We start from the raw sequence: 12711 nt of genomic DNA on the forward strand, positions 1-12711 counted from the left end.
AGTTTTTCATTGCTTCTTATTTTATATTCGCACAACATAAAAACCAGAGATTATATAGTTGTAGAGTGATTCTGATACACTGTCTTGCATTCTCTCGTTCCGTCTCAGCCTTCAAACGTTTGTAATATAAACAGAATAAAGGTTGTGGTTTCAAAATATGCATGCTTCTTTATCTTTATACGAAATTTATAAAATATGTGGAAAAACCTGTGGAAATACTGAGTGCAAAATAATTCTGAAGGAAATTAATCTGTAATTCTTTACAGATAGAAGTTTTACCAGAGATTGTGCATGCTATAAATGATCGGTGTGAAATTTACCTCGATGGAGGAGTTCGAGAAGGAATTGATGTATTCAAAGCATTAGCCCTTGGAGCAAAAATGGTTTTTATTGGGCGGCCTGCAATATGGGGTTTGGCCGCTTCAGGACAAGGAGGAGTTAAGGAAGTTTTGGATATCCTTAAGTGTGAATTTGATCATGCAATGGCACTTTCAGGTATGTTAGTGACTCTCCTGCAACAGGGTGAAGTTTTGTAATTGGTAAATAAAATTGTCTTGCATTTTATTTGATTATGCAATTTATGTTTTCTTGCAGGGTGTGCCAAACTTGGTGATATTCAACGTGATATGGTAGTACCAGATACACAATATTGCAAACTATGAATTAGTCAAGAGAGTTGCTTCAGTATTTGACAATGTGAGCCCTTTGTTAATGATGATGCCACTCTTGTTACAGTCCTTTACATTTTTGTACAAATTACATTTCATTGATGCCATATAATAACTCTCAAATAAATATATATATTTTTAAAAAAAAAAGAAAAATAAAAATGTTTTAAATTGTTCACAACTGGTAGTAGATCCAGTGTTATATACAGCAGATTCGATCACATCCAGAGTTCACGGAGATGGAAGCTTGCAGTCAATTAATTACAATTTTTCAGAATCAGCTTATCAGTCACTGACAGGAAGTGTGTGTTACGGAACACTACTGTGGGACCCTTTTTGTGCATGGCATACATACGTGCACATGGCATACACACTATTAAGCTCAGGTACTTTAAACTTCCATAAAGTTTCTAGAAGTCTTTAGAATAGATATGTTCTAGCATCCCTCTGAGGTGCCTGAAAGCAAACTTGGTGTTGTGAAGGGTTTTCGAGCAATTAGTTACATCATTTCACTGGCTTTCATTCTATCACAGTATGGATTTATTGGTTGTGTGCAACAATATATTTTACAACTGTTAACTGAACTGCATATATCACAATCTCATTATTAAGTCTACAAATACATAACATCATTGACACATGACATTCATGCCTGCTCTGTGCAGTGTTTCAGTCCTGCTTCTAATATTGATGTCATAATGGGGAATATGCTGTGGAACTGAGTCTGTCCACGCTGTCGTACCATTTGTTCATATCGTTGTAGTGCGCCACCCATCAGTTCCAGCCGTTCACACTCAGATGTGTGGAAATCAAACCACTGCGAGAAATAGCTGGGAGACCAATTGGCAGTCTGAAACAATAAGGCAGTAAAGAAATGCTAGACAATTAAGTTTTATTAAGCAACTGCAAAAGAAAAAAAAAAATGGCTCTGAGCACTATGGGACTTAACATCTATGGTCATCAGTCCCCTAGAACTTAGAACTACTTAAACCTAACTAACCTAAGGACATCACACAACACCCAGTCATCACGAGGTAGAGAATCAAAAGAAAAGTTATAGGGGACATCCTTCAAAATACTAGTAACATTTGTCGTCAACACACAACATCCATTAGCCTGTACAGTCAAAGGATGCACAATACACTCAACATGATCAAACAATAGAAATGCCAGACACTTTCTCATCCCTGCCTGAACCACAGAGCTGCCTTAATAGGAATTTGAGTATACACAATAAATAAATAAATTTACAAAAATTTTTTTTTGCTTACATGTTCCTCACATCAGTATTGTGCAGGGTGTATTTTATCCACTCACCAGAGGAAACACACATAAGCTTCACTTGCTTATACCATTACTACATATATAATGAATACTAGGCATCTTATTGTGAGTACTTCAGACAAGTATGATGTCCAACTGAAATTCAGTAACCTCAGGTGTTAAAAGTGTCTCTGTTGTTATTATCCAAGTTAGAATGTTCAGTTCTTTCTCTTCACTATACTGAGCAGCACTCACAAAACATCAATATATTTTACTACCTTATCGCCACATCACAAAATGGAAGAAACATAGAATTAATGAGAACCTAAACACTCTTATCTATGAAGGAAATGGTGCATATCATTATAGCACTATTTACCAAAAGAAAATCTCAACCACATGCTAGCAGAAACAAAATCATGTGTTATTTTCTTCTCATCCAGTCTGTGAAAGATTAAGGTATTTCAATCAATTTCCAAATTTTGTTAGATCACTAAACAAAGGTATGTCAAGGTAGCTTCCCTCCTAATTGTGATACCTACAGTTTTAGATGTATAAAGGGAAGAATACAGAGTGGTTCTTAAAATTCTGAATCAAGAATTTGCTAGTAAGTTTGAATGTGATTGATATTATCACCCACAGTGTTCAAATGTGATTGTGCATGACTCAACTTTAGCATGGCCCAATGACAATTACCCTGAGTTGAATAGTGTGCAGGCATTCTAAAAGGTAGTGACACACCAACTTGACTTTATATAAAATAATGAATTATAGATACCTCAATTCTTCCAATGTAGCAAATGCAGCTATGCTACGGTCTTAAATGTTTGAATGTACAGGTATTGCAGTTCCTCACTCAGAATTGTGTTGTTGTTGTGGTCTTCAGTCCTGAGACTGGTTTGATGCAGCTCTCCATGCTACTCTATCCTGTGCAAGCTTCTTCGTCTCCCAGTCATCTCCCAGTACCTACTGCAACCTACATCCTTCTGAATCTGCTTAGTGTAGTCATCTCTTGGTCTCCCTCTACGATTTTTACCCTCCACTCTGCCCTCCAATACTAAATTGGTGATCCCTTGGTGCCTCAGAACATGTCCTACCAACCGATCCCTTCTTCTGGTCAAGTTGTGCCACAAACTTCTCTTCTCCCCAATGCTTTTCATTACTTCCTCATTAGTTATGTGATCTACCCATCTAATCTTCAGCATTCTTCTGTAGCACCACATTTCGAAAGTTTCTATTCTCTTCTTGGCCAAACTATTTATTGTCCATGTTTCACTTCCATACATGGCTACACTCCATACAAATACTTTCAGAAATGACTTCCTGACACTTAAATCTATACTCGATGTTAACAAATTTCTCTTCTTCAGAAACGCTTTCCTTGCCATTGCCAGTCTACATTTTATATTATCTCTACTTTGACCATCATCAGCTATTTTGCTCCCCAAATAGCAAAACTCCTTTACTACTTTAAGTGTCTCATTTCCTAATCTAATTCCCTCAGCATCACCCGGCTTAATTAGACTACATTCCATTATCCTCGTTTTGCTTTTGTTGATGTTCATCTTATATCCTCCTTTCAAGACACTATCCATTCCATCAACTGCTCTTCCAAGTCCTTTGCTGTTACTGACAGAATCACGATGTCATCGGCGAACCTCAATGTTTTTATTTCTTCTCCATGTATTTTAATACCTACTCCGAATTTTTCTTTTGTTTCCTTCACTGCTTGTTCAATATACAGATTGAATAACATCGGGGAGAGGCTACAACCCTGTCTCACTCCCTTCCCAACCACTGCTTCCCTTTCATGTCCCTTGACTCTTATAACTGCCATCTGGTTTCTGTACAAATTGTAAATAGCCTTTCGCTCCCTGTATTTTACCCCTGCCACCTTTAGAATTTAAAAGAGAGTATTCCAGTCAACATTGTCAAAAGCTTTCTCTAAGTCTACAAATGCTAGAAATGTAGGTTTGCCCTTCCTTAATCTAGCTTCTGAGATAAGTCATAGGGTCAGTATTGCCTCACGTGTTCCAACGTTTCTACGGAATCCAAACTGATCTTCCCCGAGGTCGGCTTCTACTAGTTTTTCCATTCGTCTGTAAAGAATTCGTGTTAGTATTTTGCAGCTGTGGCTTATTAAACTGATAGTTCGGTAATTTTCACATCTGTCAACACCTGCTTTCTTTGGGATTGGAATTATTATATTCTTCTTGAAGTCTGCGGGTATTTCGTCTGTTTCATACATCTTTTTCACCAGATGGTAGAGTTTTGATGGGACTGGTTCTCCCAAGGCCGTCAGTAGTTCCAATGGAATGTTGTCTACTCTGGGGGCCTTGTTTCGACTCAGGTCTTTGAGTGCTCTGTCAAACTCTTCACGCAATATTGTATCTCCCATTTCATCTTCATCCACATCCTCTTCCGTTTCCATAATATTGTCCTCAAGTACATCGCACTTGTATAAACCTTCTATACACTCCTTCCACCTTACTGCCTTCCCTTCTTTGCTTAGAACTGGATTGCCATCTGAGCTCTTGATATTCATACACGTGGTTCTCTTCTCTCCAAAGGTCTCTTTAATTTTCCTGTAGGCAGTTTCTATCTTACCCCTAGTGAGATAAGCCTCTACATCCTTACATTTGTCCTCTAGCCATCCCTGCTTAGCCATTTTGCACTTCCTCTCGATCTCATTTTTGAGACGTTTGTATTCCTTTTTGCCTGCTTCATTTACTGCATTTTTATATTTTCTCCTTCAATCAATTAAATTCAATATTTCTTCTGTGACCCAAGGATTTCTACTAGAACTTGTATTTTTACCTACTTGATTATCTGCTGCCTTCACTACTTCATCCCTCAAAGCTACCCATTCTTCTTCTACTGTATTTGTTTCTCCCATTCCTGTCAATTGCTCCCTTATGCTCTCCCTGAAACTCTGTACAACCTCAGGTTCTTTCAGTTTATCCAGGTCCCATCTCCTTAAGTTCCCTCCTTTTTGCAGTTTCTTCAGGTTTAATCTACAGGTCATAACCAATAGATTGTGGTCAGAGTCCACATCTGCCCCTGGAAATGTCTTACAATTTAAAACCTGGTTCCTAAATCTCTGTCTTACCATTATATAATCTATCTGATACCTTTTAGTATCTCCATGGTTCTTCCATGTATACAACTTTCTTTCATGATTCTTAAACCAAGTATTAGCTACTATTAAGTTGTGCTCTGTGCAAAATTCTACCAGGCGGCTTCCTCTTTCATTTCTTAGCCCCAATCCATATTCACCAACTACTCAGAATTATTAAACAGATGTGGCACAATTTGAAACAGCCATCTCATTTACAGGCATTTATAAATGTGTAACACATTTCTGGCTCTCTCTGCCTTTCCATTCAGCTTCCTACGTGTCTGTCACATGTTGTCAGCAACTGTTTTCCATACTCCTGATTTTACAACCCTTACAACTGACAAGACGACAGTTCATTTCAGACACCTTAATAATAAACAAAAAATAACTGCCATCTTCCGTTAGCACATAACATACATATTAGATGTATTTTTGAACTTCATATCCAAGATAGTTCAACAGTTTCTCTTGTCATACCTGATGGGGTGATGCCAGCTCAGGGGGTCCATGTGCGAACAGAGCAAGCAGAGCCATGCTGTAAGGAACAGACTGCCCCAATGCAGGACTCACTGCATATTCTTCAGGTGGCAGCATCAACAATGTCCTAAGGGCTCGGAGTAGTTTGTAGGGTTTTCCAACATCTGAAAGAGGCCGGCAGAGAGGCGCTACTGCTGTCTCAACCTAGAACGACGAACACAATTTATTAACAAAAGGGTGAAAACGGGATAACTGATGTGTTACCACAAAAAAATAATTGACAATATTTACAGGAAAAAATGTACTTCACCATTGTTCTATTTAAACTTGTCCATACTACAATAAACTTGGTTGAAGTCTGTGACTGTTTCACAAAATTTACAAAACTCAGGTATTTTCTCCTTCAGTCACTTTTTTATTTCTAGCAACAGTTTGGCAGCAAAATGCAACCTTCAGATGCCCATAAAGTGGGCAGCAGAAGATGGCAGTGTGCTGCTGAAATGCATTGTGCCAAACTGTCACCGGAAAAAAAAACTGAATCACAATTATTTTTTAGTGAATTGGAGTTACTACAAATTGAATATTTTTATTCTTTTACTCAACTGTAATAGTCAGTGCAAATGCATGAAATTAACAATAATTAAAACAGGTATACAATAATTAAAATGGAAGTTATATAGACTGATTCACATGGAGTACAATCAAAATAATGGTGTAATGTCTCATTGATAAGAAGGTTATTAGAGACAGAGCGTAATCTCTCACAGGACAATGATAATGAAAGGAATTATGCTGCATGTTTTTCAAAATATACGTTTTTGGATTTGTTACTACTACTGATTTAAGGAAAACTCTGGAAAACTTAACCTTAATTATCAGATGGGGAACAGATCTTGCTCCTCCCTATATTTCACTCTTTCAGCCACGTTCACTTATCTGATGACTCTTCCTTTCCTTTTGTTTATGTTCATTCTTATTTTAACTTTGCTTTTAAAATCATTTCATGTCTTTATTGAACAACGGAAAGTCCAGGTCAGAATATTAACAATTATGAAAAGGCTAAATTGCTATTGACCATAAAGAGGAGATGAGACACTGAGTTGCGACAGGCATTGCAAAAGGACTGTGTGTATGTGTGTGTGTTTTTCTTTCTTTTCTGAAGAAAGCTTTGTTCTTTTTGTTGTGCCTGTATACAACTTAACATGTCATCTTTATGGTGAGAGGCGATCTATCCTTTCCATCTATTTATTGTGTTTACCATCTTTTTGACAGTGCATCATCTTCAAGGAAATGCTTGCAAATGTACACACCAGCACAAGACAATTCAATGTTAAAACAGAATTATCATGGGCATTTGTATTATATTATGCAACATCTCAAAATTATTTTGCTGTTTGCTGCTATGTTCCTTGCACCTAAAAATGCCAGATAATTGGGTTGTAAGAGCCTCCAGTAGTATTGTATCATCAATTTGTGATGTTTTTCTAGTGTTATCAGCCAATGTCAAAAACTATTAAAAATGTGAATACAGAGAGAATATGGATGTATCTGAATGTAATCTGCCTATGAGCAAAATAATAATATGCACAAATCTCATACAAAATGTACACTCTGCGGATTTTGAGATGTACGATTATACGAAGTTGTGCTTTGTTCTTTAACCAACACCACTTCCACAAAAACAACATGGGTTTCTCTCTCCCTTCTTAACCCTGATCCTGTGAATACTCCTCAAAAAATTCATTAATATCTTGTTGCAAGGACTAGGTTGAAGCTTATTTCATTGATGACATGAAGGAACGTCCTTTCCAACAGATAACAGAGATTCATAATACCCTAACACATACTGTACAAATTTATAAGCAGAACAATGAGTTAGAGAAAAGACAGCTCATCTGTCAGAAGGGAACATACAATCTTCAGGATCATCACAGTTTAAGAACTTTTGTGTCTGTCATCATAGTTTAACAAACTTATGGTCTGCTACTGTCTTCACTTTATGATGTGCGCAATATGTTTTTCCATCACAGTGGATATGCATATAATCTGTTTCTGTAAAATACTCCTTGTCATTAGAAAACATGGCAGGTAAGTTGGGCATGCACGAACCATTTATTCCACTTCTTCCACCTTCTTTTATACTACGCCTATCCGTCACAGAGAAGAGGAACAGAACACAGCTAAACAATAAAACTGTGTAAGCCAAACAATTTTGTACATTCGTGCCTGGCAGTGATACAAAAACAAAATTGTAAATTTGCTGAGTGTGTTACCTGCACAAAATCTGCAGCCAGTCTTCGGCGACCACCTTTTCCCAGAGGTCGAACAAAGCACGCATGCCGACAAAACAATTCCAAAGATCGACCAGCTACAGGTAGTGCACTGAAATATTATAATGCATCAAAGAGTCACTATCAGCTACTAAGTCTTATTTGTGTCATATATATAAAATAAAACAACAGTTCTTACATGTTTTGAAACCATGCTGTATTGCTTAGTGCAGCTCAAAAACTAAACAATATACTTTGAAAATTAACTAGTATAATATAGAACTACACAAGGCTCCATGCCATTTCTAATGTAATGCAGAGCTGTATTAATGAAAAGATTCCCGTATTTTCCTGAAATATTTTTGACTCACTTATGAACTTCAAGCCTAAGGCTGAATGCACACAACCATTCCACTTTTGACTTCTATATTACTAAATGGTTATCCCAGTTTATGGTACATGGTTCACAATCCCCAATGCAGGAGGCTTGGCTTAGTTTGATTTTTCAGTATTTCACATAATTATTGGCCAAATTTAAAATGCTGTTTTAATTTACTCATTCACAGGTACAATGTTATGTTAAACCTTTAACAGAACAAAACCAATTATGTAGTTAAAAACTGGGTATATGTCCTGAGGCAGCATGGCTCGTGGGGCACAAATATCCACACTATATTGATTCACCACTATTTGAGAATAAGGGTACTTCGTAACTTGCACCCTCCCCCCATGAACCATGGACATTGCCATTGGTGGGGAGGCTTGCGTGCTTCAGCGATACAGATGGCACTACCGTAGGTGCAACCACAACGCAGGGCTATCTGTTGATCTGTTGAGAGGCCAGACAAAACGTGTGGTTCCTGAAGAGGGGCAGCAGCCTTTTCAGTAGTTGCAGGGGCAACAGTCTAGATGATTGACTGACCTGGCCTTCCAACATTAACCAAAACGGCCTTGCTGTGCTGGTACTGCGAACGGCTGAAAGCAAGGGGAAACTATGGCCGTAATATTTTCCCGAGGGCATGCAGCTTTACTGTATGGATAAATGATGATGGTGTCCGCTTGGGTAAAATATTCCGGAGGTAAAATAGTCCCCCATTCAGATCTCCGGACGGGGACTACTCAAGAGGATGTCGTTATCAGGAGAAAGAAAACTGGCGTTCTACGGATCAGAGTGTGGAATGTCAGATCCCTTAATCGGGCAGGTAGGTTAGAAAATTTAGAAAGGGAAATGGATAGGTTAAAGTTAGATATAGTGGGAATTAGTGAAGTTCGGTGGCAGGAGGAACAATACTTCTGGTCGGGTGACTACAGAGTTATAAACACAAAATCAAATAGGGGTAATGCAGGAGTAGGTTTAATAATGAATAGGAAAATCGGAATGCGGGTAAGCTACTACAAAAAGCATAGTGAACGCATTATTGTGGCCAAGATAGATATGAAGCCCACATCTACTACAGTAGTACAAGTTTATATGCCAACTAGCTCTGCAGATGATGAAGAAATTGAAGAAATGTATGATAAAATAAAATAAATTATTCAGATAGTGAAGGGTGACGAAAAGTTAATAGTCATGGGTGACTGGAATTCGGTAGTAGGAAAAGGGAGAGAAGGAAACGTAGTAAGTGAATATGGGCTGGGGCAAAGAAATGAAAGAGGAAGCCGCCTGGTACAATTTTGCACAGAGCACAACTTAATCATAGCTAACACTTGGTTCAAGAATCATAAAAGAAGGCTGTATACATGGAAGAAGCCTGGAGATACTGACAGGTTTCAGATAGATTATATAATGGTAAGACAGAGATTTAGGAACCAGGTTTTAAATTGTAAAACATTTCCAGGGGCAGATGTGGACTATGAACACAATCTATTGGTTATGACCTGTAGATTAAAACTGAAGAAACTGCAAAAAGGTGGGAATTTAAGAAGATGGGACGTGGATAAACAAAAATAACCAGAGGTTGTACAGAGTTTCAAGGAGAGCATAAGGGAGCAATTGACAGGAATGGTGGAAAGAAATACAGTAGAAGAAGAATGGGTAGCTTTGACGGATGAAGTAGTGAAGGCAGCAGAGGATCAAGTAGGTAGAAAGACGAGGGCTAGTAGAAATCCTTCGGTAACAGAAGAAATATTGAATTTAATTGATGAAAGGAGAAAATATAAAAATGCAGTAAATGAAGCAGGCAAAAAGGAGTACAGACATCTCAAAAATGAGATCGACAGGAAGTGCAAAATGGCTAAGCAGGGATGGCTAGAGGACAAATGTAAGGATGTAGAGGCTTATCTCACTAGGGGTAAGATAGATACTGCCTACAGGAAAATTAAAGAGACCTTTGGAGAGAAGAGAACCACGTGTATGAATATCAAGAGCTCAGATGGCAATCCAGTTCTAAGCAAAGAAGGGAAGGCAGTAAGGTGGAAGGAGTATATAGAAGGTTTATACAAGGGCGATGTACTTGAGGACAATATTATGGAAACGGAAGAGGATGTGGATGAAGATGAAATGGGAGATACAATATTGCGTGAAGAGTTTGACAGAGCACTGAAAGACCTGAGTCAAAACACGGCCCCCGGAGTAGACAACATTCCATTGGAACTACTGATGGCCTTGGGAGAGCCAGTCGTGACAAAACTCTACCATCTGGTGAGCAAGATGTATGAGACAGGCGAAATACCCTCAGACTTCAAGAAGAATATAATAATGCCAATCCCAAAGAAAGCAGGTGTTGACAGATGTGAAAATTACCGAACTATCAGTTTAATAAGTCGCAGCTGCAAAATACTAACGCGAATTCTTTACAGACGAATGGAAAAACTAGTAGAAGCCGACCTCGGGGAAGATCAGTTTGGATTCCGTAGAAACGTTGGAACACGTGAGGCAATACTGACCCTATGACTTATCTCAGAAGCTAGATTAAGGAAGGGCAAACCTACATTTCTAGCATTTGTAGACTTAGAGAAAGCTTTTGACAATGTTGACTGGAATACTCTCTTTTAAATTCTGAAGGTGGCAGGGGTAAAATACAGGGAGCGAAAGGCTATTTACAATTTGTACAGAAACCAGATGGCAGTTATAAGAGTCAAGGGACATGAAAGGGAAGCAGTGGTTGGGAAGGGAGTGAGACAGGGTTGTAGCCTCTCCCCGATGTTATTCAATCTGTATATTGAACAAGCAGTGAAGGAAACAAAAGAAAAATTCGGAGTAGGTATTAAAATACATGGAGAAGAAATAAAAACATTGAGGTTCGCCGATGACATCGTGATTCTGTCAGTAACAGCAAAGGACTTGGAAGAGCAGTTGATGGAATGGATAGTGTCTTGAAAGGAGGATATAAGATGAACATCAACAAAAGCAAAACGAGGATAATGGAATGTAGTCTAATTAAGCCGGGTGATGCTGAGGGAATTAGATTAGGAAATGAGACACTTAAAGTAGTAAAGGAGTTTTGCTATTTGGGGAGAAAAATAACTGACGATGGTCGAAGTAGAGAGGATATAAAATGTAGACTGGCAATGGCAAGGAAAGTGTTTTTGAAGAGGAGAAATTTATTAAGATCAAACATATATTTAAGTGTGAAGAAGTCATTTCTGAAAGTATTTGTATGGAGGGAAGCCATGTATGGAAGTGAAACCATTACGATAAATAGTTTGGACAAGAAGAGAATAGAAGCTTTTGAAATGTGGTGCTACAGAAGAATGTTGAAGATTAGATGGGTAGATCACATAACTAATGAGGAAGTATTGAATAGGATTGGGGAAAAGAGAAGTTTGTGGCACAACTTGACCAGAAGAAGGGATCGGTTGGTAGGACATGTTCTGAGGCATCAAGGGATCACCAATTTAGTATTGGAGGGCAGAGTGGAGCGTAAAAATCGTAGAGGGAGACCAAGAGATGACTACACTAAGCAGATTCAGAAGGATGTAGGTTGCAGTAGGTACTGGGAGATGACTGGGAGACGAAGCAGCTTGCACAGGATAGAGTAGCATGGAGAGCAGCACCAAACCAGTCTCAGGACTGAAGACCACAACAACAACAACAACAACAACAACAACAGTAACTTGCAACAAACTTTAGACGTAACTGCAAGCCTTTACAAAACTTTTTTCTCACTAATAACCTCCACAAAATTATTAAAGGAAAAACTTTCGTTGTTCTTGCAAGAAAACTTCACAATCAAGTGTAACATTTTAATGTATTACTTATTTCCTACTTATTCTGTTCATGACACATTTTGCATACAGTATCCACATATATTACTAAAATGTATCTGAAAAATTGTATCATTCTATGTCACAAACATTGATATGCATGAAAAACTGCTTTTTGCTTAAAATGAAACACAAATTACCAAGACTATACACATCCAGTGTTTGATAATGGGATCGCTTAGCAACTTCCTACAAACTTTAAATTTCAAACCTTTTTAAAGTTCTTTTCACTTACATATTTAACACTAAATATTTAAAATGCTGACTCATTTGTAAATTAATCAGAAGTTTGAAGCTGTTTGAGTTTCTAAAGGGCTGTGGGTTTACTCGTCTATACTAAAGGACCAAACTCTATGTGCTCAAAGAGAATGGGGATGTATTTTGACACATTTAGTATTAAAGAGTGAAGAAAATCATGTTTCTCATTCACATCTGTAAGACAGTTACATAAAAATAAAAACGAAAATCACATACAGCAAGAATTACATAATATGTTGTATTATTAGAGGATTCAAGTTGATTTCCATGTCTCATTGCTCTTTGTATTGTTAAAAATTCTGTTGGTAACATTGCCGTCTTTTCCACCTGAGTTACAACATATAAATACCGCACTGTACTTACACTACTTATATTTCAATATATTAACACAAATGTAATTCTTCCTTTGTTTTGTGTTGAATGATACAGTGAGGCACTGTCTTTTCCACCT

The 12711-nt window shown here is 37.8% G+C and overlaps 2 protein-coding genes across 3 annotated transcripts in view; one reads left to right on the plus strand and one right to left on the minus strand.

Annotated features, from left to right (window-relative positions):
* Positions 1-683, plus strand: part of LOC126284135 (uncharacterized) — a 48676-nt gene extending 47993 nt beyond the window's left edge. For both annotated transcript variants that reach the window (XM_049982846.1, XM_049982847.1), the window contains 2 exons: positions 267-495; positions 595-683. In XM_049982846.1, coding sequence (XP_049838803.1) covers positions 267-495; positions 595-662 — 297 coding nt within the window. In that variant the 3' untranslated portion in view covers positions 663-683. The remainder of the gene's footprint in view (positions 1-266; positions 496-594) is intronic.
* Positions 684-1175: 492 nt separating this feature from the next.
* The window catches only part of LOC126284134 (conserved oligomeric Golgi complex subunit 5), a 135664-nt gene continuing 124128 nt past the window's right edge, over positions 1176-12711 (minus strand). The window contains exons 14-16 of the mRNA XM_049982845.1: positions 7800-7908; positions 5527-5730; positions 1176-1518 (exon numbers count right to left, since the gene is read on the minus strand). Coding sequence (XP_049838802.1) covers positions 1315-1518; positions 5527-5730; positions 7800-7908 — 517 coding nt within the window. The 3' untranslated portion in view covers positions 1176-1314. The remainder of the gene's footprint in view (positions 1519-5526; positions 5731-7799; positions 7909-12711) is intronic.

The sequence above is a fragment of the Schistocerca gregaria genome, chromosome 8, assembly GCF_023897955.1.
Source record: "Schistocerca gregaria isolate iqSchGreg1 chromosome 8, iqSchGreg1.2, whole genome shotgun sequence".
NCBI lineage: Eukaryota > Metazoa > Arthropoda > Insecta > Orthoptera > Acrididae > Schistocerca > Schistocerca gregaria.